Here is a 27021-nt window from a genome sequence, read left to right as displayed (position 1 = left end):
ATCTCGAACAACCTCAGTTACTGCAAGGTGAGTAACTTTCTCTTCTTTCTACACGTCGGGATGGTTTGTTCCTGCAACCCCAATAAGAATTCTTTAAAATACAGCCAGCTCTCCTGGACTCCTTTCCCCCTCATGTTATTCGGCCAGGAGATCCTGCCCATCAGTTCCCTGAGGGAGTCAAAGTCTGCTTTTCTGAAGTCCAGGGTCCGTATTCTGCTGCTCTCCTTTCTTCCTTAGCCCTGTTTCCCTTGTATGGGGCTTAAACACCATATGCATTTTATGCTTCCTATATTATTTTACTTTTATTGACCAGTGTTGTTTGATAGCCAGAAAATGGCCTAATAACTGCAAGAGGGTAAGAGCAAAAGGAATTACAATCTTGAAACTAGGAGAGCAGTGAGTTTGCCTCATTAGAGTCTGAAAATTGGGAAGAGACGAGAAAGCCTGAGAAAGAAGCAGAGTAAGAAGTTTCCTCCAAATCCGCTGTTGCACATTGGTAAGTATTAATTTGTCTTACACTGAGGTCACTGGTGAATATTCTTTGATTAAATACATTATTAGACATGAGGTCAGACAAGCCTTAACCTCAATTACTGTAAAACGAACAGCCCAATCAACTTAATATGTGAAGTGTCTCTTTGCCTCAGTCCATTAATTTATTTTAACTTGATGTGTTGGTTTAATCATGATTAGATCTAATTAGAAAATGGGTGTCTTTTCACAATTTTTTTTGACTTGTTGAAAAACAAACTTTATGGCTGAAAACCAAAAGTTTTGGGCTGAAAGTTTTCAGTTATTGCCCAAAAAAAATTTATAGTCTTCATTTTTTAAACAAAAACTTTTGGTTAAAAAACACTTTTAGTTAAAAAATGTGTTGTTAAAAAACTATTTAGGTGGAAATTTTTCACCTAGCCCTATAGTTAGGATCTTATTCTTGTGTAGACCAACTTTAGGATGTTGTTGACATTATTCCTTTTTCCAGACAGTGATCAACAGCAGCCTTTTATTGAAGACCCAGAGGTGGTTTAAGATCTTCTCCACCTTCTCTAGGGGTGGTTGGAACTTGAAGAAATTTTGCATTTTGGAAAGTTAAAAAATGTATGACTTTCTCTCTCTCCATCCTTAAAAGAGGAAGCAAACTTCAACAATGGGTGAGAATCCTCCAACTCATAACATACTAAAACAAGCAATTTACAGTGTCATCGTAGCTGTGTTGGTCTCAGAATATGAGAGAGACAGGGTGGGTGGACCAATGTCAGTTGGTGGAAGGTACAAGCTTTTGAGGTACACAAAGCTCTGGGGAAGGAAGCAGAGTGGCTGAGCTAAATACAAGATGATACATATTGTTAAGTAGAAGGGGTAACACATGTTGGAACTTGGAGGCAGTCACTTGAAATGAAGTGGGCAATTGGGGTCTATGCATAACATCTAACCCCCAATTTCCCACTTCATTTCAAGTGACCACCTCCAACATGTGTTACCCCTTCTGCTTCACAATGTGTCCCAACTTGCATTTAGCTCAGTTTCCTTCACCAGATCAGAAGAGCTCTGTGTAGCTCAGTAAAAGGTATTACCTCACCTACTTTGTCTCTCTCTTCAAAACAAGTGATGACTTTAATTAGGTGATGAATTGTTGTTTCTCCCATCCCTAACTTTATGCCAAGCAGAACAAGCATGTTAGAAGAAAACTGCATTAGCACAGAGACTAAACAGTCTCTCTAGATGCTTAATATCTCTGTCATGTTTTTTATAGTAAATAAGTCTTTGACTATTTTTTCCGGTCCTATTATTCAGTGTGTCCCACTGAAAACTGTTTCCTTGAGGATACCGAAACTAGAGAAGTTTAACCATATCTACTAGAAATAATCAGAATACTACAGTAGTTAGGCTTCTTCTAGAAACATTGGCCTTTTCCAGAAGCTATCATTTTTTGCTAAATAAACATATTAGTATGGTAAGGCTGGAATGTTTCTCTTACAGAAGGAACAACATAAAGTATTCATTTATATTTATGGTTTACTCAGTCCTCGTCTCTTATGTTTCCAGCTGTTCAGCTACCCAAATGGGCCACTTAAAAGGGAGCAACACAGTGAACAGAAAAGGGAAATGGACAGCAGCCGTGAAACAGAGAGCTCGCTGTTTGTCTATATGATTTACCAGGAGACTGTGTACTCTACGTGGGGAATACATGTGACTTGGCAGGTAGGCATGGTGGAAAGAAACAAGAGTTTAAGGAAAATATAGATCTCAGCAATGCAACATAACACAACTTTATTCTGTATAGCCATACAATCCTGTATTCCAAAGCATTTTGCAGAGTTAAATATAACAAGATTAAACAATAAATAAGGGCCAAGGGAAGACGAGAAATACACAAGAAACATGTTTTTTTCAGGTAAGATTTGAAAAAATGAAGCTAGTCAATAAGGTGGACTTATAAAGTTGATTAAATGAAAACAACAGATTTTTGAGAACAATCTGCAGAAAAGTCCTGTGTGAAATTGTGTAGAATCTTTCTAAGTGAATATAGTTGTAAGCTGAAATAGAAAAGGTTAAACAATACAACATCACTTGTTCATTCACTATTATTTCAGTGCAGCATTTACTACATGGTGTAAGTTTGCTGTAGCTTCAACAGACATTGGTATGGCTAAACGTCTAACCAAACTGCATAATTTGCAGATTTTTCTTTAATACACACACACACACACACACACACACTCCTGTTCTACTTCACTAAGAAAGCTTTTTGACTTTTTATAGAGGTGACTGAGGAAACTGTATAAGGGGTTCCTTGTTTAGTAGCTGGTAACGTCACATAACACTTTCCATTAACATATTTGAAATATTTGTAAGGGCTTCATTTAAATCAATGGGACTATTTGTGGAGTATGGTACTATTTAACCTGAAAATGGATGGCTCAATCTGGCCCATAATATTCTTCGGGGGATTGGGGGAGAGCCATTTTTATGTCAGACCAATACAGAATCAGCCAGGCAATGAGCTCCATGCATGACCAAATCTTATTTTATAATGATCTTAATATCAAATTATAGTGGTTCTTGGAAGGTCACACAGCCCATGCAGCTGATTCTATTTTGCACGCACAAGAAGCATATATTTCTTCTAAAGGATACTGCTATTGTTCAGCCAGTCTACTTAATTTTCCAGCTCACAACAAGAGGAAGATCCAATCACGAATGTCAAGGTATGGGACTGACTAATTACAAGGGCCAGATTTTCAAAGGTATTTAGTCATCCAAATATGTAGCTAAGCACTTCCCTGGATTTTCAAAAGAGCCTAAGCAGGTTAGGCCTCTAATGTCCATTGATTTTCATGGCAATTAGGTGCCGAACCAACTTAAGTGCTTTTGAAAATCCAAGTAGGCACCTAAATCCCTTTGACAATCTGGCCATCTCTGCAGGTAGCTAAATCTCATGGGAGCACCTATGATATAATCTGTGTAAAGTATGTATAGCCAGATTTATTTAATCCCATTAGATGCTTCTTTGTAACAACGATTCCAGGGGTGACCCAATAATAATTATTCTAAACCATTCAGAACTTCTCAAATATGTAAATGAATTGGCAAAGACAAGACACCAACCATCTTTTCTACTGCTGTCCCCACCAGGACGATGGATATTTGGGGATAGAGAGGGTTATCATTCAGCTATATAGCTGATTAGAGCACACATTCAGTTCTTTGATATACATAAGTAGCATTTGGTAATTTTTCAATAGAGAATACGTGCATTGTATGTTGTCATATGGTGCTACCTTTTGATTAGTTCCACCCTTTTTTCCCAGCACACCTCCATACCCTTTCTTCCTAGGCCTTTTCTCAAAAGTACAGTTCCTGCCCTTGTATAACTGCCAAGCTCTTTGAGATGAACTCTCTATTGGAAGCAGCAGAATATGACTTGGATGTGAAGTAGAAAACAAAGCCAAGAAAAGTGCTCCCACTGTGCAAAGCCCTTAGAAACAATGAGTTGCTATCACATAAGAGATTGCAAAATAGTCTGACAACCTATAGAGAGATAATAGGTATCATTAATGCCTAGCACACCCAACTTTTCATTTCACAGGCCAGGTGAATAAGATTCTTCTTTGCAACTGTAAGCAAAGCCACACCTCTACTATTCCATTTGAGTGTAGGAGGGGGCTTCCTTTTAGAAATATTACACCATATTTGGAAGCTGACACCCTCCTAATGATATGATTAGTCACTTAGAAATCCCAGTGTTGTTGTTACTAGTTTCTAAGCTCCATTTTTAGGAATCTGGTCTTAGATGGTCCCAGAGACAAGAACTGCTTCAATCTTCAATTCAGTTTGTTTTCTCTCATATTCTGTTTATTTTTACTTTCTTTTAATTTTATCAATTTTTAGAAATAGTCTCATTATGGAACATTTCAAACATGTTTTTCTACCTCCTGAACTTCACTTATTCTTAAAAATTTTCTTTCTAGACTTTCTGAACTCATTTCACTGAGGTTTTATCACCAGCTACTTTCTTGTGTCTTTTAATCTCACTAATAAAAAATCCAGGTTAGGCCATTTTAGAGTTTGTATGTTGTGCTTTCCCTCCTGACTCAACTGTGGGGAATCAATTTTCTAAAATCCATTTGCTTTCTGTATGTTTGGCAGACAACTGCTTCAAAGAGTCCCCTTGGTGTGTGCGTGGCTTTGGGGTGTTTTTGGATTAAGGTTTAAAGTAAAAAAACTGTAAATGGTTTAGGAAGTAACTCAAAGCCCCATAGTAGAGTCAAGTGTGTGTCTCAAGCTTGCTGCTTTGCTCAGTGGCTTGGGAATGCTGCAGACAGGGCCGGCTCCAGGCACCAGCTGAGCAAGCTGGTGCTTGGGGCGGCAGATTGTTGGAGGCGGCATTCTGCCCAATCCTAGGGCGGCTCGGCCGCTTTTTTTGTTTGTTTGTTCTTGTTCCGCTCCAGCCCCCCTGTAGGGGGCGGCGGCGCAGAGAACCAAAGCGCCCTGCAGGGCAGTCCTCTTCCTTCCCTCCCCGCCAACCGGAGTGGAGCCCTCGCAGTAGGCGGCAGGAGGCAGCGCAGCGAGAGGGGCCGCGTAGCCCTGGACGCCCCCTTCTCTCTCTCTCCCGCCCGCTCCCCCCCCAGCCGGTCCCCCTGCACTCGCGCTCCGGCCGCGCCGCAGGGTTTTTTTGTTTGTTTGTTTGTTATTTTGGTTTTTTTTGCTTGGGGCGGCCAAAAAGCCAGAGCAGGCCCTGGCTGCAGAACAGCGCTCCTCTGACCTCTGAGCAAACTTGAGGGTAGCTGGAAGAAGCCCAGGGCTCCATGGCTAGAAGAATTGTTGATTCAGTGTGGGGTTATTAAGAGCAAAATGGGGGAAAGAGTGAATATCCTTGGGGTGCTGTGAGATCTACTCCTAAAAATAATTATAGGTTAAGCCTGATGAAACAGTTCAAAACAGGATGTGCTGAAGCACACAGCCTTCCCTCTGCAGCTCTCCCACACGTACCTGGTGTTTGGCAAAGCTCTATCTACACCTGCATCGGGATAAACAGCTGCAAGTCCTTGGTATGAGAACACCACCAATGCTACACATTCCTTTTTAGAGTCCGGTGGTGGTTGTCGTTGTTCTAAATATTGGCTATCGAGAGTTATCGTGTGAGTGTGGTGTTTCTCTCTCTCTCTCATATCTCCATTCTCCTCTCCCCTGTAGGCCTACCAGTTGTGTACCCACAACCCTGGTAATTACACTCACGCAGCTAATAGGATAGTCAAATAACAGGAATTTATTGGCCCATGTTGCTTTTCTTTTAATAATTACTTTGTCTCTACTAGTATTTGGGCACCAAATAAGTAACAATCTCTTTGTAGGATTATTGTTACTTCACTGATATTGATTGCTTTCTTTAGGAGGATGAGGATTAATCCTCCTCCCATGTCACAATATTAAATTTACTCAGAGTGGCACCCAGTTCCAAATTTGTCACTACAGTGAAAAATACAACTCAGCAACTTTCCATATTGCACAGAGCATCTGGATTCCCTGCTGTTGGTCCCATGTTATCCAACATTCCTGCTGTATATAGGATGGGTGAAAACTGAAAAGGTTCTAATTAAAATGAGAACCAACCCAGAAGTTAGCCCATTCTTTGAACTGAGTGTGAACTTTGCCCCCGCACTTCCTGTTTTAGTGGTTACAGGGGAAGAAATAATTATTTACTATTGTTAGCATTTCTAAAGCACTCATGGCCATAGTGTTTAGCACTATTATGTAACTTTAGGAAAGAGACAAGTTCTTTCACTTTCCCCTTGAATTAAAGCTGTTTACTTTAGAGAAGTTAAGTCCAGGTTGTTATTTCCAGGAGTAGCATGGCCAGTCTACAGCAATTTCATGGTTCATATTCGGGGCCAGCTCTAGGTTTTTTGCTGCCCCAAGCAAAAAAAATTTTGGCTGCCCCCCTTCCCCCCAGCCCTGAGCTCCCACCAGTGCCCCCCCCACCCGCACCCCCTGCTGCCCCAGCACTGGGCTCTCTCTTCCCCTCCTACACCCCCTGCCGCCCCAGCACTGGGCTCCCCCCCAAATGTGGGATCCGCTACCAGCACATGTCGACCGAGACCTGGCCCAGCCACGACTCTGTCCCCATGTGGGTGGAGCTGCTGGGCGGCGCGGCGTGGGAGTACTTCCAGGTGACGGTGCGGCTGCGGGGCAGCGCGGAGAACACGGCCCCCTCCCTGGGCTTCACAGCGCTGCTGGTGGGCGAGGTGGATCAGTTCGTTCTCACCGCCCTCACCCCCGACATGCTGGCGGCTGAGGACCTGGAGAGCCCCCGGACCTGCTGCTCTTCAGCCTCACCGCGCCCTGGCCCAGCCCCGGCGGGCGGGAAGGCGAGGATCTCCGGCTGCGGGGCTACCTGCTCAGCACCGACGAGCCCAGCCAGCCGCTCACCTCCTCACACACTCCGGGAGCCCCTCTCACCACCGCAGCCCGGGCTCGGCTCCAGGGGACCCCACTTCCCTCCCTCCCCGGCTCTTCACACACTCTGGGAGCCCCTCTCGCCGCCGCCGCAGCCCGGGATCGGCTCCAGGGGACTCCACTTCCCTCCCTCCCCGGCTCCTCTCACACTCTGGGAGCCTGGGCTGCGGCAGCAGTGAGAGGGGCTCCCGGAGTGTGTGAGGAGCCAGGGAGGGAGGGAAGCGGGGCCAGGGAGGGAGGAGGGGTCATGCTGCCGCTCCAAGTCTCCCCAGGGCAGCGTGGCATTTCCTCGAATGGGCTGTGCATGGCGCCGCCGGGCTGGGCAGGGGGCACGGATCCCGGCTTGCGCTGACAGGGCGAGTGGCTGGGCCAGGGCTGGCTCCTGGCAATGCCGCCCCAAGCAAAAAAATAAAAAAAGGGGGGCCGGAGTGCCACCCCTTAGAAAGTGCCACCCCAAGCACATGGTTGGAGGGCTGGTGCCTAGAGCCGGCCCTGTTCATATTCTAGGAGCAAGCCTGACAAATAAAGCCAGGGTGGCAAGAACTCTTGGTCAGCCTCTACTCTGTTGACACTTTGTTCCACAGCTGAGAACAGTTTCCTTTTCTAACCACCAAAACAGCAGAGCTAGTTGCAGTGTTGCCAAACACAACATTCAAAAGTCATGAGATTTTAAAAAAAGCTCTTTTTCTTTGCCTTCTGGTTTCTGAGTCTTTAGGGTGCGCTCAGGTCAAATTTTCCAACTTGTCTTTGCAAGCATGAGGGCTAGAAACATACTGTTTTTAAAAATGAAAGCTGAGACTCTCATATAACTGCTTGACTCTAGGATCTGGGGCTTAAAGAAAAGCACACGAAATGGTGAGATACCTGATTAAATCTTGAGAGCTGGCAATAGAGGTTTCCATTAAACAAGAGAACAGAGAAACTTGTGATGTGCGCCAGCCAGGGCCATGATAAAATGGGAAACACCTAGATTCCCTACAGGTTCAAGTCATCACCACATAGGTCTATGTCACACCTAGTTCCTCATGCTGCATGCCAGCAACAATCCCCTGCAGTTGCAGGTTTAACTGCACTGCTAGTCTGGGCTTGTCAAACAACGTACCATTAAAGAAGCTGCTCTCGCTGTCTTTCAAGCAGGCCCATTACAGGACCAGAGAGAATTCTCTCTATATATTTTACAGGATGGAAGGATATGGGCTTTTGTGTATGTGTGTTGAGGGAGTGGGGTTGTGCTCATTTAGTGCAGCATCCTGACCATTCAGGTGGAGTACAGTATCCAGGAATACCATATTTGATAGGGAACTTGAGGCCCCGACAACATAAAAACGCTACCTCCCCCTAGATCCTCTAAGTGATCTTTAGACTCTGAGGGTATGTCTACACTACGAAATTAGGTCGAATTTATAGAAGCCAGTTTTATAGAAATCGGTTGTATACAGCCGATTGTGTGTGTCCCCACATAAAATGCTCTAAGTGATCTAGTTGGCGGACTGCGTCCACAGTACCGAGGCTAGCGTCGACTTCCGGAGCATTGCACTATGGGTAGCTATCCCACAGTTCCAGCAGTCTCCGCCGCCCATTGGAATTCTGGGTTGAGATCCCAATGCCTGAATGATGCAAAACAGTGTCGCGAGGGTTTCTGGGTACATGTCGTCAGGCCCCTCCCCCTCTGTCAGAGCAACGGCAGACAATAGATTCGCGCCTTTTTACCTGGGTTAGCTGTGCAGACAACATACCACAGCAAGCATGGAGCCCGCTCAGCTCAGCTCACCGTCACCATATGTCATCTGGGTGCCGGCAGATGTGGTACTGCATTGCTACACAGCAGCAGCTAATTGCCTTTTGGCGGTAGACGGTGCAGCATGACTGGTAGCCTTCATCGGTGATCTAGGTGCTGGCAGCCGTGGGGCTGGCAGCCGTAGGGCTGCATTGCACCAGCCCCTTGCCTTTTGGCAGTAGATGGTGTATTACGACTGGTAACCGTCGTCGTCGTACAGCAGTGGCTGGAACTCCGTATGTCCCCCAGTCCCCCATCCCCCCAGTCATATTCTGCTGCCTTCACAATGACCATGATGGCTATCAGTCGTAGTATGCCATTTTCTGCCAAACGCCCAGTATTTTCTGCTAAGCACCCAGAAGAGGCCGAGAGCGATCTGGGTGCTGGCAGACGTGGGGCTGGCAGACGTGGGGCTGCATTGCTACACAGCAGCAGCCCCTTGCGTTTTGGTAGAAGATGGTATATTACGACTGGTATCCATCGTCATCGTACTGCAGTGGCTGTCAATCATGGGCACCTGGGCAGACCGTCTTGATGATGATGATGGCTATCAATCGTAGTATGCTATTTTCTGCCAAGCGCCCAGTATTTTCTGCCAAGCACCCAGAAGAGGCCGAGGGCTATCAGTCATGCTGCACCGTCGTCTGCCAGCTTAAGAGGTAAAAAATAGATTTGTTCTGTATTCATTTGCTTCCCCCTCCCTCCGTGAAATCAACAGCCTGCTAAACCCAGGGTTTTGAGTTCAATCTTTGGGGGGGGCCATTCTGTGTGACAGTTGTTTGTGTTTCTCCCTGATGCACAGCCACCTTTGTTGATTTTAATTCCCTGTATCTGTACGCCATGTCGTTACCCGCCCCTCCCTTCCTCCTTCCCTCCCCCGGTCCGTCAGATACTAGTTTCGTGCCTTTTTTCAGACCAGACGCCATAACTTGCACTGGGATCATGGAGCCCGCTCAGATCACCGCGACAATTATGAGCACTATGAACACCACGCGCATTGTCCTTGAGTATATGCAGAGCCAGGACATGCCAAAGCAAAACCAGGACCAGCCGAGGAGGCGATTGCAGCGCACGACGAGAGTGATGAGGAAATTGACATGGACATAGACCTCTCACAAAGCACAGGCCCCAGCAATGTGGAAATCATGGTGTTACTGGGGCAGGTTCATGCCGTGGAACGCCGATTCTGGGCCCGGGAAACAAGCACAGACTGGTGGGACCGCATCGTGCTGCAGGTGTGGGACGATTCCCAGTGGCTGCGAAACTTTCGCATGCATAAGGACACTTTCATGGAACTTTGTGACTTGCTTTCCCCTGCCCTGAAGCGCCAGAATACCAGGATGAGAGCAGTCCTCACAATTGAGAAGCGAGTGGCGATAGCCCTGTGGAAGCTTGCAACGCCAGACAGCTACCGGTCAGTCGGGAATCAATTTGGAGTGGGCAAATCTACTGTGGGGGCTGCTGTGATCCAAGTTGCCAGGGCAATGAAAGACCTGGTGATATCAAGGGTAGTGACTCTGGGAATCGTGCAGGCCAAAGTGGATGGCTTTGCTGCAATGGGATTCCCAAACTGTGGTGGGGCCATAGACGGAACCCATATCCCTATCTTGGCACCGGAGCACCAAGCCACCAAGTACATAAACCGCAAGGGGTACTTTTCAATGCTGCTGCAAGCCCTGGTGGATCACAAGGGACGTTTCACCAACATCAACGTGGGATGGCCGGGAAAGGTACATGATGCTCGCGTCTTCAGGCACTCTGCTCTGTTTCAAAAGCTGGAGGAAGGGACTTTCTTCCCGGACCAGAAAATAACCGTTGGGGATGTTGAAATGCCTATCGTGATCCTTGGGGACCCAGCCTACCCCTTAATGCCATGGCTCATGAAGCCGTACACAGGCAGCCTGGACAGTAGTCAGGACCTGTTCAACTACAGGCTGAGCAAGTGCCGAATGGTGGTGGAATGTGCATTTGGACGTTTAAAAGCACGCTGGTGCAGCTTACTGACTCGCTCAGACCTCAGCGAAAAGAATATCCCCATTGTTATTGCTGCTTGCTGTGTGCTCCACAATATCTGTGAGAGTAAAGGGGAGATATTTATGGCGGGGTGGGAGGTTGAGGCAAATCGCCTGGCCGCTGATTACGCGCAGCCAGACACCAGGGTGGTTAGAAGAGCACAGCAGGGCGCGGTGCGCATCAGAGAAGCTTTGAAAACCAGTTTTGTGACTGGCCAGGCTACGGTGTGAAACTTCTGTTTGTTTCTCCTTGATGAACCCTCCGCCCCCCACCCCTACCCGGTTCACTCTACTTCCCTGTAAACCAACCACCCCACCCTCCCCTCCCCCCTTTGAGCACCGCTTGCAGAGGCAATAAAGTCATTGTTACTTCACATTCATGCATTCTTTATTAATTCATCACACAACTAGGGGGATAATTGCCAACGTAGCCCGGGATGGGTGGGGGAGGAGGGAAGGAAAAGGACACACTGCAGTTTAAAACTTTAACTCTTATTGAAGGCCAGCCTTCTGATGCTCGGGCAATCATCTGGGGTGGAGTGACAGGGTAGCTGGAGGCCCCCCCACCGTGTTCTTGGGCGTCTGGGTGAGGAGGCTATGGAACTCGGGGAGGAGGGCTGTTGGTTACACAGGGGCTGTAGCGGCGGTCTGTGCTCCTGCTGCCTTTCCTGCAGCTCAACCATACGCTGGAGCATATCAGTTTGATGCTCCAGCAGCCGGAGCATCGACTCTTGCCTTCTGTCTGCAAGCTGACGCCACCTATCATCTTCAGCCCACCACTTGCTCTGTTCATCCCGCGATTCAGCCCGCCACCTCTCCTCTCGTTCATACTGTGCTTTTCTGTAGTCTGACATTGACTGCCTCCACGCATTCTGCTGTGCTCTCTCAGCATGGGAGGACATCTGGAGCTCCGTGAACATATCATCCAGCGTCCTCCGTTTTCTCCTTCTAATCTTCACTAGCCTCTGTGAAGGAGAAACATTTGCAGCTGGTGGAGGAGAAGGGAGAGGCGGTTAAAAAAGACACATTTTAGAGAACAATGGGTACACTCTTTCACCTTAAATTTTGCTGTTCACATTACATAGCACATGTGCTTTCGTTACAAGGTCGCATTTTTCCTCTTATATTGAGGGCCTGCCGGTTTGGTGTGAGAGATCACTCACGCAGTGCCAGGCAACAGATTTCGGCTTGCAGGCAGCTATGGTAAGACACAGTCTTTTGGCTTTTTTAACCTTCTTAACATGTGGGAATGGTTTCAAACAATAGCGCTCTCATTTCTCATACCAAGCACCCATTGGGTTGGCCATTTAAAATGGGTTTGCAATGTAAAAGGAGGGGCTGCGGTTTCCGGGTTAACATGCAGCACAAACCCAACTAACTCCCCTCCCCCCCACACACCCAATTCTCTGGGATGATCACTTCACCCCTCCCCCCCACCGGGTGGCTAACAGCGGGAAATATTTCTGTTCAGCAGAGCAGGAAGGGGCACCTCTGAATGTCCCCTTAATAAAATCGCCCCATTTCAACCAGGTGACCGTGAATTATATCACTCTCCTGAGGATAACACAGAGAGATAAAGAACGGATGTTGTTTGAATGCCAGCAAACACCGGGACCATACACTGCAATGCTTTGTTCTGCAATGATTCCCGACTATGTGCTGCTGACCTGGCGTGGTAAAGTGTCCTACCGTGGAGGACGGAATAAGGCTGCCCTCCCCAGAAACCTTTTACAAAGGCTTTGGGAGTACATCCAGGAGAGCTTTATGGAGATGTCCCTGGAGGATTTCCGCTCCATCCCCAGACACGTTAACAGACTTTTTCCAGTAACTGTACTGGCCGTGAATGTCAGGGCAAATTAATCATTAAACACGCTTGCTTTTAAACCATGTCTAATATTTACAAAGGTACACTCACCAGAGGTCCCTTCTCCGCCTGGCGGGTCTGGGAGGCAGCCTTGGGTGGGTTCGGGGGTTACTGGCTCCAGGTCCAGGGTGAGAAACAGATCTTGGCTGTTGGGGAAACCGGTTTCTCTGCTTTCTTGCTTTGAGCTATCGTCAACCTCCTCATCATCATCTTCCTCGTCCCCAAAACCCGCTTCCGTGTTGCGTTCTACTCCATTGATGGAGTCAAAGCACAGGGTTGGGGTATTGGTGGCTGCATCCCCTAGAATGGCATCATCATAGAAGCGGCATGTTTGCGGCAGTGACCCGGAGCGGCCGTTTGCCTCTGGTTTTTTGGTAGGCTTGCCTGAGCTCCTTAATTTTCATCCGGCACTGCCGCGAGTCCCTGTTATAGCCTCTGTCCTTCATGCCCTTGGAGACTTTTTCAAACATTTTGGCATTTTGTTTACTGGAACAGAGTTCAGCTAGCACGGATTCATCTCCCCATACAGTGATGAGATCCCGTACCTCCCGTTCAGTCCATTCTGGAGCTCTTTTGCGATTCTGGGACTCCATGGTCACCTCTGCTGATGAGATCTGCATGGTCACCTGTGCTGATCAGCTCGCCACACTGGCCAAACAGGAAATGAAATTCAAAAGTTCGCGGGCCTTTTCCTGTCTACCTGGACAGTGCATCTGAGTTGAGAGTGCTGTCCAGACTAGTCACAATAGAGCACTCTGGGATAGCTCCCGGAGGCCAATACCGTCGAATTGCATCCACACTACCCCAAATTCGACCCGGCGAGGCCAATTTCAGCACTAATCCCCTCGTCGGAGGTGGAGTAAAGAAATCAATTTAAAGAGTCCTTTAAGTCGAAAAAAAGGGCTTCGTCGTGTGGACAGGTCCAGGTTTAAATCGAGGTAACGCTGCTAAATTTGACCTAAAATCGTAGTGTAGACCAGGCCCAAGCTTCCCTGCATGATGCAGACAGGGCTGTGATAGTGATGCCACAGTGACTCTTCAAAAACCTTCACAGCAAACACAATAATCAGGCAATTACTGTGCACGCATACCTCACCTTCTCTCTGAGGAGCTCAAGTACTTCACAACCAGTCATTAAGCCTCCCACCATTCTATGAGTTAGGTATGGATCATCATCCCTATTTTACAGATGAGGAAACTGAGGCACAGAGAGATTAAGTGACTTATCCCAACTCACCCCGGAAGTGGGTGGTAGAACAGGGAATAGAACTCCACTCCCTGACTCCCAGTCCTCCGTCTTAACCATAATACCATCTTTTCTCCCCATAACCATAATCACTACTGGTGTCTGACCACCAACAGTAATGCCACATACTGAAAGAGGGAGACAGTTACTGAGTGGGGTTTTCAAAAGTGCTCAGCATTAGCCAAATTCTGCTCCTGTTGAAGTCAGCTAATTCCTATTGACTTCAATGAGATCAAAGTTAAGCCAGTTGAACACTGTTTAAAAATTCCACCTAAAATTTCCATCTCTGAATGACAAAGAGCTTGTTCGGGTCTTTCTGTTTCATCTTTAGCTAGTAGCTTCCTTGCAGCCTCTCCCATGTCCTCACAGGAATACCCCTGCAGTATTTTCCTTGTCTTCCTGCACTGTGTATTCCTCAGCTTTGAACTGCCTACAATGGAAGAAATCAAAGAGGAACATTTGGTGATCTAGGCACCCCTCTATGATGAGATATCTTCTTTGGCAGCTGGAACAAATATTTCTCTTGTCTTCTTTAGATATATCTCTTTCTCTTGCTGTAGAGATAAATAGCAAAAACTGTACTAAAAGAGAATAGGAGACTGGAGGATGAAAAATGTCTCTTGTTTTACATTGTCACAACACAGCTGCATCCTCTGGACCAAATTCAGAGATGATGTGCTAGACCTCCATACACCAACCCCATATGCCCCCTTCTGCTCAGAATCCCTCAGAGCAGGGGTCCCAAACATGCGGCCCGCAGAGCTCTTCCCTGCTGCCTGCCAAGCTCCCCACGCCCCCCCCTGTTACTTCCTGTCACCGCCAAACTCCTCTCACCCCCGCCCCCCCAAGTTATTTTATGTGGCAGCTAAGCTCCCTGCTTGCTGCTCCCCAATGTTTGGGGGCCGGGTCTCTCCCCCACACGCCTCCCCCAAGTGTCCCCCGGGCTGACTTGCTGCCCCCTCACCGCCCCGGAGCCTGCAGCTCACGCTGACTCAGCTCTGCTCTGCCGCTTCCGGCATCACCTGCTGCCGCAGGGTCCTAGTGCCCTCCTCCACAAGGGCCAGGGCAGGCTGCCCTTCCCCTGCCCTTCTGCCCTAGTCCTGAGCCTCTCCAATGCCCCGAGCCCCTCACCCCTGCACCCCCTCCTATCCCCAAACTCCATCCCAGAGTCTGCACCCCCACCCCTGCCCCAGCCCAGAGCCTGCACCCAGCACCCAAATTCCTTCCCAGAGCCTGCACCCCAGACCCCCTCCCCCACCCAAACTCCCTCCCAGAGCCTTAGGCAGGTGGGGCGGAGGTGGGGGGGGGCAGGTTCTGGGCACCACCAAAATTTCTACAAACCTGCCACCCCTGGAAGAGGCAGAGCAGGGGTGGAGTGGTGGTGCAGCCCAGTGCAGTGTAGGGGCTTTAACAGAAGTAAATCTAACTAAGTGCGTGTTTTGTCCTTTGAGTGAGGTGCATTACTGAGTGTATATATTTTATTAAAACCGCTTGGAAATGACTTGTTGTAGGAGCAGTGTTGATCTGTATGCTCTGTATAATGCTTAGCACTTTCCAGGAGCGGGGGGAGGAGGTGGAGAAGAAATGGGGTAGGGGCGGGGCCTCATGGAAGGGGTGGAGTGGGGGCGGGGCAGGGGCAGCGAGGGGGGGTGTCAGTGATGCGGCCCTCGGGCCAATGCACTAGTCCTCATGTGGCCCTCATGGTCATTTGAGTTTGAGACTCCTGCCTTAAAGCTACTTATATCCACTCTACTGATCTCTAAAGGTGTGTAAGTTGGCATAATTTGCAGGCTGAGGAGTCAAAAGAAAAGTGTATGCTAAGGTAGGTTGAGAACTATTATTAAGTTAAACCTTCCACCACTTTCTTTCAGCTACACAGGATGCAAGTTACACCAACTAAACTCCCTTAAATATTGATACATTAGATGAAAAGAAGTCTACTTGAGTGTAAGGGGATCTAAGTTAATGGAAGGGGACCTAATTTACACATCACCTCTGAATTAAGATATCTGTCTTTACTGTCATGCAGGTGTCAACTATTAGAAACACAATATATCCATCATCACCACCTCCAAGTAATAATGTACTGCTTCCCACATTCTCATGTTACACATCTGGTCAGTTTAGTAAAGAATAGGTTTTAAATGCCTTTATAGTCTTCTTTCTTAGTAGTCATGCATAAGTCATGGGCATAACCAATTCTTCATTTGCATGACAATCTCTGGGTATATTCAGAGTATGCCTGCTTCCATTGTGAGCAGCATCTGTGTCAGCTACCCTCTTAACCAACACACCAATTGAACCAGAACTAAAAGCATAAACTGCTACAGATTGAGCTAAAGCCCCCTAATTGGGGGCCAAAACAACTCAGATCTAGCAGGCTACACATGCACATATACACTTTACATCAACATGATATACACAATTGTGTCTGCAAAAAGAACAGGAGTACTTGTGGCACCTTACTAACACGGCTGCTACTCTGAAACAATTGTGTCTGAGTCCCCTTGGCCACGACACCGATTCAGCACTTGTGCTATTTTTCAAATGGCCTTTCCCATCCATACACTGTGGTTACAGTATCCTGGACACGATATAAAATACTTGCAAACACAAACATGCAGTGATTCTAATAGGTGTTTTGTGTAAGAAAAACCCTATAGATTGCCTATGAATGCAAAATTAATGATACCGTACGTCAATATTATGGCTTTCCTGTCTCATGGGTATAACCTTATAATCACATCCCAGTTCTGTAGCATACCCTCAGCATGGTGAATGGATGTTTAAATTGTGTATCTATGGCTGGGTGTAAAATAATCTACTATGGTGAGGCACGGTAAATTACCTGTAAATGGTAGTTAATTAGATGTGACTTTGCCTTGCAAGACATATTACATGTGTTAGCAGTTACACCCAAATACCTAGCTTAAAAGTATGCAGAAACTACGTCAGGTCTTGAGCTGCATTATATTGCACAATGCATCATCACCCTTACACATGCTGCTCATGTCCCTTGACATCTTAGGCAGCATGTAAATATACAGCAGCAATAAGCCACAGCAGGGTGTGGTTTGGAGGGATACTGATGCATATCTCAGGTGCACCCATAGCTTTCTCATGACACTGTTAGCATAAATTATTCCTATTAGTGTATGGCTCCTTCATTTTCAATTTAATATTTTTAAACGTTTTAAAATTAATCTTCAGAGGAATTTGTGCCGTGTGCCTTTCTACTGGGGATAGTATATTGCAGTAGAACTAACTGAGTGCATTGTCCATTTCTACTCATTCACACTCGTGTGAAAGTCCCACTGGCATGACCTGAGTAAGAACTTTAGGATGTGGCTCATTATTATTTATATAGTGCCACAGATGTGCATAGCACTTTAGAGAGGGAAAAGAAGAGAAGAAATGAGGATTCAATCAGTCAGACTCCCATACATTATTATCATGCATTGGCCAAAGGACTTCACCTGTGCTTTGAGCTCTTTGAAAAAACACTAGGCTCCTTGAATCGGTTAAGCAACATCAGCTGTGAAACCTTGTGACATCTGATAGGTTATCAAAGAATACTGCAGTTCATCTCCCACCACTGTCCTACTACCAAGGTCCTTTGTATTCCACAGCAAATAGGACCTAAATTTTGCTGCAAAGTCCCTAGATTATTTGGCGCTTCTATGCTGTGGACTGAAAACTGAGCAGCAGCTTCATTTGGATACTAAACACTGATGTTTTTAAATGATAACCGCAGCTTTCACCCTGTGTTTATTTTAAACAGAATTTATCTTATGCTTTCTGTTTTCCGTTTTCAGTACACCAAAGATTATTTTTAATGGACAATACATGATAGCTTCACAGAAGTTGTCAGAAGAATGCTGGAGGTTTTGGCAGTTGGGTAGGGGCTTTTGGCACCAGGAGGGGAGGAGGGAGAGTTTGGGAATGTATGGTAAGCACATTAGCTGGATATTTCTGCTAAAATGATCAGCAGTAACATAATTAAATGCTGACAGTTAAATTGTCATCTTTAATTAATAACCCAGTGAGAATGAAGAATTTCATCCCTCTCTTAGAACTTTTGTTTCAGACTCTCTGCAGACTCAGGAGGACAACACTATAGCAATTTACATTCTGTTTATGTTTTCAAGGTTGTCTGTACAAAGATCAGAAACAAAAAAAACCCAAACCAAAAGCCTAGATTCTACATTTGGGGTGGAATACATGAAGGTCTGTCTATGACTCAGATCAAACACAAGTTCCTCTGAAATAAACCAGAAGAAGAGAGAGGCAATATTCCTTATAGGATCAAGGTACTAGGTTTACAGTCACTGCCTCATGACCTAATGGCCTAAGTCTCCCCTAGCTGCCTTTGTACACAGGCTATAATATTGCTATACCAATATTATAGCAAACACAAACATGTAACTAGCCTTATCAGTATTGCTTTATAACTGATCGTGCAGTGTAGTGACACTGCTAGCATTACAACTTCCCACAAAACTTTTTTTAAATATTAGATGGCACAATCCAGCTTCATTTGGCTCTTTGGAAGAAGGAGGATGCAAGGGGTACTTACTAGCATCCCCCCGATTTGAATGTTCCATGCTGTAATACTGGGGCGAAACAGTGAAAAGCTGAACACAGGAGTCATGGAGCTAAAGTGAAATAGAATAGAATATACTGTACTTTCACTTGAGATCCTTATGAAATATTGATGTCTCTTGTATGTGTATTTTCCCATAGATTTTAGCCAATAAATGTTGCTTTAAGCCATCATCCCTCAAAAGTTTTATGTATCCCAATAGCAGTCATGGCTTTAAGGTCAGAGAAGGCATGACCCATTTGTGACAGTATGCGTTGTTATTGCCCCAACTGGATGGGAGAATTCCATCTGTTGTGTCCTAATTTCCACAGTAGAGATGCCAGTGTCACTGATTGGCTGCTTGCCTTTCCCCGCCCTGTCTGTGATTGGTGGATCCTCCCACTTCTGCCTTGATTTCTGTCTCTTTCCTTGCTCAGGTTCTTGCACTTCACAGCTGCAGCTGTTCTACACTGATCACAGAGGGACCAGGGGTTGCTCACTGATCAGGACTCAACCAATAAGGTACATTGCTGGGATTTTGGAGGGAAGATGTACTCTGATCAGATGCTATTTGTTCTCAAAGGCTTAAGAGCAGTGGTGGGCCACCTGTGGCCCAGGGGCTGCAGGAGGCCTACTACTGCTTTACAGTGTATTTATGGCTAATGAACAGGATTTAGGACTAACAAGGGAAGGAGAAGGATGTTTGAAAAGAATGAGTCTGTGAAGAGGGTGTCTGTTGGGTTTAGGGGATGCAGGATTTACCCCTAAATTGCAAGCATGGAAGGGCTCATCCAGGCTATATTTCAAAGGGAAATGTTTAGATTTAATTAAAGTGACATTGTTCATTATATTTTAAGGCTTTGTTTTTAAACAATTTTAGTCTTCATTTAAGGGTTTGCCCAAGATTCTATGGGCCAATGGGAATCAAGTCACCAAATTGTCTGTATCTGAACCCCCCAGATTTAGGACAGGGGAAGGGTCAATACTGAAATAATTAAATATATCTACAAGGACTTATGTTGGTGTGAAGTTATGCAAAATTAAATGTGGCTGGAGGTTTTGAAGGCAAGGGATTAGAGACTACAGTGATGAGGGCAATGTAAGTATTTAGAAGAGAATGTATCCAGGATGGGGATAGCAAAGAAAAGAATTAGAGTTTTGCCATTAGATATGCGCAGTATAGATCACTGCAATCAGTGGGGGCTGACTACATGTATCTGAGGGCACAGTTAATGTTTTGTATATTTAAAAAAAAAACCTCTTAGAAGCATGAAAATAACATTTTTCCCTAAAAATTTTGCCTGTTTGCGTTTGACAAATATTAATTTTTAGATTTGTATCAGAAGGATGTTTTCATGGAGAAAATTATAGCTTTATGCCAGCAAGAAATTATAATTACACTGGAATCTCTGTACTAAAACAAAATTTCCATGGGAGTTATTTTTTCTATTGGGATCTTCTGCACTTATCTCTAGTCCTGACTCAAAATTTAATAAGGTGTTAAGATAGCCACCATTTTTGCTCATTTTTAACCTAGTTCCCCAAGATGTCATGTCACAGATATATCTCCTGGCCAGAATGAATGGACTTCCTTTTACAAGTTCTTTGCATTGCTTTTCATCTGAAGGATCAGAGGGCTGATGCAGTCAGAAGTCCCTATCACTCATGGTTCAGCATGCTGCCTTTGGTCCTCTGTCTCCCTACCATCCAGAAATTGAGAAAATAAGAAACTTAAGGCCAGTTTTCTTGCATGACAGACCAGAGTACATCTAACTACAAAATAGCTCCAGACAACAAATATTTTAGGGTGAATTTTCTAGTCTTAGCTAATTTAAATGCCATGGATGCTATACTTAAAAATAAAGCAACTAATTAGAAACCAAAACACGTCTACCTATGATATGAGTCAAACAGAAGAATCTCAACAAGACAAAGACTAGTGATTTAATAAGAACAGCTTATCGCAGCAGTTAATACAGTAGCACCACATGCTATACTTAAATTTTAATTAGAAGTGGGCTATGTCAAAATTTTCACAGGGAAGTTTGTAACCACACCCACCTGAACATAATATATGGAGATATGCCTATCTCATAGAACTGGAAGGAACCCTGAAAGGTCATTGAGTCTAGCCCCCTGTCTTCACTAGCAGGACCAAGTACTGATTTTTTGCTCCAGATCCCTAAGTGGCCCCCTCAAGGATCGAGCTCACAACCCTGGGTTTAGCAGACCAATGCTCAAACCACTGAGCTATCCCTCCTCCCTTAACATAATACTTACAAGATTTCCATTTAAATGGCATTTTCCATGAGAGTTTTGGGGGAGAGAGTCTCTTCTTTAAAAGACATGGTTATTTGTTTAGACATCTTCCTGGTTGCTCACCACACTTATTGATTTGTGGCATTTCACAAACGCTCATCAGCTTCTCCTCATGGGATGGATTATGATGCAGACCTCACAACTGTCCATTTGGTTATCTGCTGACGGTGCCTTGTTGGCAAGGCGTTCAATTTCAGTTCAAAGTTAACCCAGTATATTCTTGGTCCCTTGCATCAGCTTTTTATATTTTTCTTACATCTGATTCTGCCTTCCCCTTTTTACAAGGTAGTTTACTCTTTTTTCCACACATGTACAAAATCAAATATTCCTCTATTCTAAATGTGGATGCAGAAATATGGCTCAGTGGAAAAAGGACAGGCATTCCTAGTAGACAGTGTTAGAAGTCCTTTAAGAAATCTTGAGCCAATTTCTCCTTTTTGATTTATTCTGTAGCCTAACATGTCACCACAAGACAACCCACCAACAAGCAGACATGAAAAACAGGGAGGGCTTTTACATTCTGAAATCCCAAATAGTATTTATCAGCACAATTATAACTGGGACAAAGTAGAATATTCACAAGGTTTAATGACCTTATCAAATTATGTGGTGGCATGGCTCAATATTAAGATTGCTTAGACAGTTGGTCAATAAAATCTAATTTTACAGGCTTTAGCAAAATTTTGGAAAATGTTCTCTCTGTTCTTCAAGAGATTGCACCATTTGTGCCACCATTGGAGTGAATTACAAGAATACTTCCTTCTCCCTCAACTTTTTATCTCATTGAAGTTCTTTGCAGCATGGATGTATTTTCACTCCTGCTCCCCATCATTATTTTTTGTGAAGTTGCACGTCTGAGTGACATTTAGTCTTAACTTATCTGAGATATATACAGTAACAAAAAATCAAGCTAAGAGTTTAACAGGGGATTTAACAATAAATTTCCTGGCAACCATTTGGCAGTGGAAGGGATGGGAAGAGCCCCCGCCAGTCATGATTTTTCTTAACAAGAAGCATGCTAAGGGACAGGGGCTTTTAAATTGACTATAGAGGGGCCTGAACCAAAACTCTGGAGCCACAGACCTGGGGGTTTAGTAAATGCCTCTTTCTAGTTTTGAGAGGCCATCATGAAACCAAAGAACTGGAGCCTTCAATTAAAGGAAGCTCATTGTTTAAGAGAAATATTGGTTAGGATCATTTACTGCACCTAAAAGGTTTGTTCTGTTTTCTGGTCTGGGGAACAGGAACAAGTATGACAGCTGTTGATAGGGGCTGGTCTACAGTGAAAAGTTACATCAGCATAGCTATGGCTCTCAGGTGTGTGAAAAATCCACACCCCTGGAGAAGTAGTTAGGCCAGCCTAACCCCGGGTGTAGACAGCACTTAGGTTGACGAAAGAAGGGCTGGCCTGTGCTAGAAAATTAGATCACCCCAGCTACATTGCTCAGGGGTGTCAAAAATCCACACCCCTAAGTGACATAGTTAAGCTGACCTAAGACCCTGTGTAGAATTCTTCCGTTGACTTAACTACTGCCTCTCTGGGAGGTGGACAATTACAGCGATGGGAGAACGTCTCCTGTTGCTCTTGTAGCGCTTCAGCATAGACACTTACAGTGGCACAGCTGCACCACTGTTCCATTTTAAGTGTAGATATAGCCATGGCAACTTCTCTATGCTTTCTGTTTTTCCACAGATGGACAGATATCCCTTCTTCGTGTTTGTGTTGTGTGGGGTATTTTTGCCAAGAATCCTTTGTTTTCCACATGAAAACTCTACAATAGATTGTGATACTATGCTACCGCACCATGGAGGTGAACCACAAAAATCCACTCCACCATATGTTATTGCTGTATCTTTTGATAAATATGATCCAGGAAACGAAATCCAAGGTAAACTATTTAACTCATTTAAAAACTCTGTCTCCGTGTAAAGGTGCAGGCAGTCCTTGAGCGCCCTCTTGCAGCCTGGTGTGGCCCTACAGGTGTGCCCTTCCTTAATTTCCCTAAGTGGAGCAGCAGTAGATTTCAGTTTAACAGTGCTGGGTCAAGGAGGAGCTGCCACAGATTAACAAAATGCCCTCGCATTTTAATCAGGTTTCAGGCCAGGAATCTTTACAACAAACAGTTCATCAGGCCCCAGGTTCAGGGCATCCAAATTTATAGTCCTCCACACCCAAGTCTCTGAATCAGGTTAAACTTGTCTCCAAGTGCCTGAGAGAGAAACCACCACCACCTACTCCCGCCAGCCAGCTAGCTAGCCAGCCTGCCTGCTGACTCCCCTGTTCTGCTTCCAGTCTTGTTCTTGTTTATATGGCTCAGCCCTCAAGATGGGTATGGCCTCCTTAATTATCCCCAGGCTGCAGGTTGTGGGCTATTGCCAGTCAATTAAAGGGCTAGTACCCTTTTCCCCATACACTCTTTCACTCTCCTTCTCCTACTGAATTCAGGCTGCACCAAAATTTCACCTGGTTTCCTTCTGCAGCATCCCCAAAATATAGGCCTTTCTTTCATCCCCACTCATCCATACTCAGTTCATATCTTGCCTCTCCACGTGGGAAGATGTTTTTCCCTTGCCTATTGGGCAAATATGATTTCATCCCATTACACAATGTCTGTGATGGAACTAAAGTCAACTGGCAAAACTGAGCTATGCTATTATTTATTTGATTTCATTTCATTTGTTGAATACTGGTTGTGTGCTGAGCGCTGTACAGAAGAAAGGAGAACTACCCTCAACTTGCTACAATACTGCAGGAGCGTAAAATTTGCCTACAAAACTCAACGTGTTAGAACTCCAAGGGTGGCTTTGTATGTTGTGCCTTTCAGAGGCTCAGCACAGAATTAGCAGCCTAGGCTTTACATCACCTTTGCACCTGCCCAGTCCTGGGCTGGGGCAGCACCTGGTGTAATTTACACATCCCTGTTTAGGTTACAGCAGCCTTCCTGCTGCCATGTGAACAACAGGGCTGCTCAGATTCTCACTATTACCAGCCTGAAGCATTCAACACGCATGAGTCAGACCCTGAAATTTCATGAGATTGGATGAAAAGTCATAAGATTTCTAAAAATAATACATTTTGGGTGCTTTTTATTTGCCTTCTGGTTTCTGAGTCTCTAGATCATGCTCACTTCATGTTTTCAAGCTTTTCTAAGCAACTGAGAGGGCTAGAAACTTTCACTTAGTTTTTTTTTTTTTTTTTTTTTTTAACTATCTAAGATTCTTCTGCAATCTTGAGTCCACCAGCTGGGGCTTTAAGAAATACACCAAAACTTGCAAGACTTGTGATTTTTTTTTGTTTGTTTTTTCTTTCTGAGAGTTGGCAACACAATGTCCACAGTTCTGCATGCTACAGCCCCACCCCGACACATTCTTCCCGCCACCATTCCTGACCTCAGCATACCTTCTATGCCGAGGTTTGAAAGGGGGTCCTCAGAAGGAGCACAGTTCTGGCTCTTTCAGGGGGACAGAGCAGGGGTGAGAGTCTCTCTCTGAAGCCACAAGAAGCTGGGGGCCCAGCTTAGCACATCTCAAGCCTGTTCCCCAGCGCTGATCTGTGGGCCCCTCTCAGCTTGGTGGCAAGGCTCCTAAAGCAACTTCACGACTATTGACTAACTCCAACAACAAGCCTGCAACAAGCCCCCACTAAGATGAGCAGGTGATGTGAAGGGGAGTTAGTCAGGTCAGTTTCCACTTTGAAATCCAGGCAGCTCAAAATGGAGAACAGAGCACCTGCTGTCCTACTGTGCCCCTAGAATGCCTTTGGAATCCCAGGGACCCAGTCCCATGGAGTTGAGATGGAGGGGCTTTCATGGGGGACAGGATACCAGGGGCAACATGTAGAAGAAGGGGAACATGTGGCTCATTTTGACTGGAAACATCAGGCAGAATCCATGCAGCTCTAAAGAAGAGGTTTTGTTAATAGCTCTTCCAAAGATGGCAGGGCTGTTAGACTACTCAAAAGTGCTTGTGAGTTTTAAAATAATTCTCAGCAACAAAATGATGGTGGATTTTAAAGGAACATTTAGGTGTGGGAGAACATTCCCATCACATTATAACATAAAGAAACAGTAAAACAAGCAATGGGCCTTAGCAGCTACTAAGATCCTCCTTTCCTGTCCCTCTGGCCTTGCCCTTTTTTAAATCCTGCCACTGGCTCCCTATTTTCCATTGCTTCAGATTTTAAGGTTCCTACACTTGCCTTCAAGACTCTGCATAATTCTGCCTCTCCCTGCTCATCTGCTCTTATCTCTTTTTACATTGTCCCCAGCTCCACTAACGACATACTCTTTATCTGCTTCTTTTACAGCCACTTTGGTGCCTTAGTCTACACTGCCCCCCAGTGTATGGAATGCCTTCACCTGAATTGGCCTCTAGGCCACTACTCTTTCCTCCTTCAAATCCCTCTTCTACCACGACACCTACAAGAAAGTAGTTGACTAATTATGGGCAGGTTGAGGATTAATTGGAGATAGTCTACTATGTCTTTTTTAATGTTTGCCCAAGTACAGTATTATCAAGACGTAGCCAATCACTACCTTAACCTTGACTTGTATGTTGTCCCCTGGGTCCTCTATCATTCCTCTGGCTATCTTTGTTTTTAAGACAAGTTCTTTGGGAAAGGGACCAGGCTTTCTGTTATATTTGGGAAAACACCTAGTACTTTGTTGGCATTACCCGAATACATTTATAATAATAAAAACTCGTCTGTGTCCCTTTAAAGTATGGTTTCACGTTGCAAAGTGACTCTTCAAAAATGACATTGTGCGGTTCTCTGTTTACTGTCTCTCGAGTCTTTCAATAAGAGTTTATGAGTAAATCAGTGTGTTTCCTAACTTGCAACTCTGCATACTCAGCAGCCTGGTATCTGAGAGCCAAGTTGGGTTTTTTCCTACCTTGTACATCACTGAAAATAAAGATTCTGCAGTTGGAACTTAGCTAACAAAATACCGGCCCCCCACTTCTGGAACTCAGACAGAAGAGAAACCATCTCTCTCTTTCTCTCTTTCTCTCTCTCTCTCTCTCTCTAATACCTCCTAGCCCCCTACACTGTTGGCTTTGCAGGCCTAACAAGTAAAAGTAGAAAATCTTTGTCACTAAAGCCAGTAGGTAGGACTCTGAATACACACAAGGAGCAGGTTGGATGAATAAGAAGATTTTGATTTTACAGTTCACTGTGTAGAGCATCTGTATTGCATTTTAAAGTTGTTCAAAGTTGTTTGTAAATTATATGGAGTGTTAAGTTACTTCACAAATGTATTTAGTAATATGTCACACAGATGCCTATGCTACCTTTGTTTCTTTTCCTCCTTGTCAGTCTCGGTATTGCTAATAAAAACTGCAGTTAGCCATAACATTTAAAAAAATATATATATATATATAAAAATGAGCATAAGGCATTTCTGTAGATGCAGGATGCTTTGATGCATGGGAAATGTGATAAGTATTATTTAAGACAGCTCCACAGCATGTGAAACTTACATTTCTTTAAATGACTGTTTTCTCAGTGACTCTAGAGGGAACTGCAGAGCGTGGTTTTCAAGGATTTCATCTACAGGCTCGAGAACTTGAAGGAGATACTCCTGTTGGTTCCTTTAAAATTACAGATCCAAGCACGCAAGCCCTTGCATGTCATAATGTTTCGGTATGTGCTCACTCGTTCAGATTAGTTACTTAGCTAAGTTAACTTTTACATACTTGTATTGATACTGATCAAAAGAAACATACATTTTTCATTTTGCAATACATGTGAAATTATATCAGAACTCCAGGGTTCTGGCTCACAGAAAGAAAAGGACTCTTGTTCAGACAAATCATTAGAACTATTCACCGGTTTATGGCCTATGATTTCCAAGCCTGTTTGCTATATGATATGTCGGACTTCATAGTGACTAGAATTCAATGTCTAGAAGACACATTTGGATGCAGATCAGTACCCTTGGATTTTTATGCACAATATTGCAGAGGGTCGACTGCAAAATCAGAGTAAAATGTTTGTGGTGCATGGCCCAATTCTTAGTACTGAACTAATGTTCCAGCATGGCGCTAGGGGGCTCTGCTGTGCTGCTAGATGTGCTGTCTTTTGGATGAGGTATAGAACAAAAGTCCTGACCTCTTGTGGTAGTGAAAGATCATTTGTCATGGCTTTTTTTTTTTTTTAACAAAAATAATACAGCAGTCATGATAAATTTAGTAAAAAAACCATGGGCTTAAGGGGAAATAGTGTGTAAAGTCATGGGTATGGACAGAGAAGGGGGATGGATTCTG

At 44.9% G+C, this 27021-nt stretch overlaps 1 protein-coding gene across 1 annotated transcript in view; it reads left to right on the top strand.

Moving 5' to 3' along the window:
* The first annotated feature begins 22513 nt into the window (after positions 1–22513).
* The window catches only part of LOC112119379 (hornerin-like), a 40947-nt gene continuing 36439 nt past the window's right edge, over positions 22514–27021 (top strand). Inside the window, exons 1-2 of the mRNA XM_026655533.1 lie at positions 22514–22646; positions 26262–26398. Of these exons, the coding sequence (XP_026511318.1) occupies positions 22550–22646; positions 26262–26398 (234 nt within the window). The 5' untranslated portion in view covers positions 22514–22549. The remainder of the gene's footprint in view (positions 22647–26261; positions 26399–27021) is intronic.

Source organism: Terrapene carolina, unplaced genomic scaffold (genome assembly GCF_002925995.2).
Source record: "Terrapene carolina triunguis isolate 2854851 unplaced genomic scaffold, T_m_triunguis-2.0 Scaffold210, whole genome shotgun sequence".
Classification (NCBI taxonomy): domain Eukaryota; kingdom Metazoa; phylum Chordata; order Testudines; family Emydidae; genus Terrapene; species Terrapene triunguis.
The sequence above is the reverse complement of the archived record's forward strand: the minus strand, read 5'-3'. Positions and strand labels throughout refer to the sequence as shown.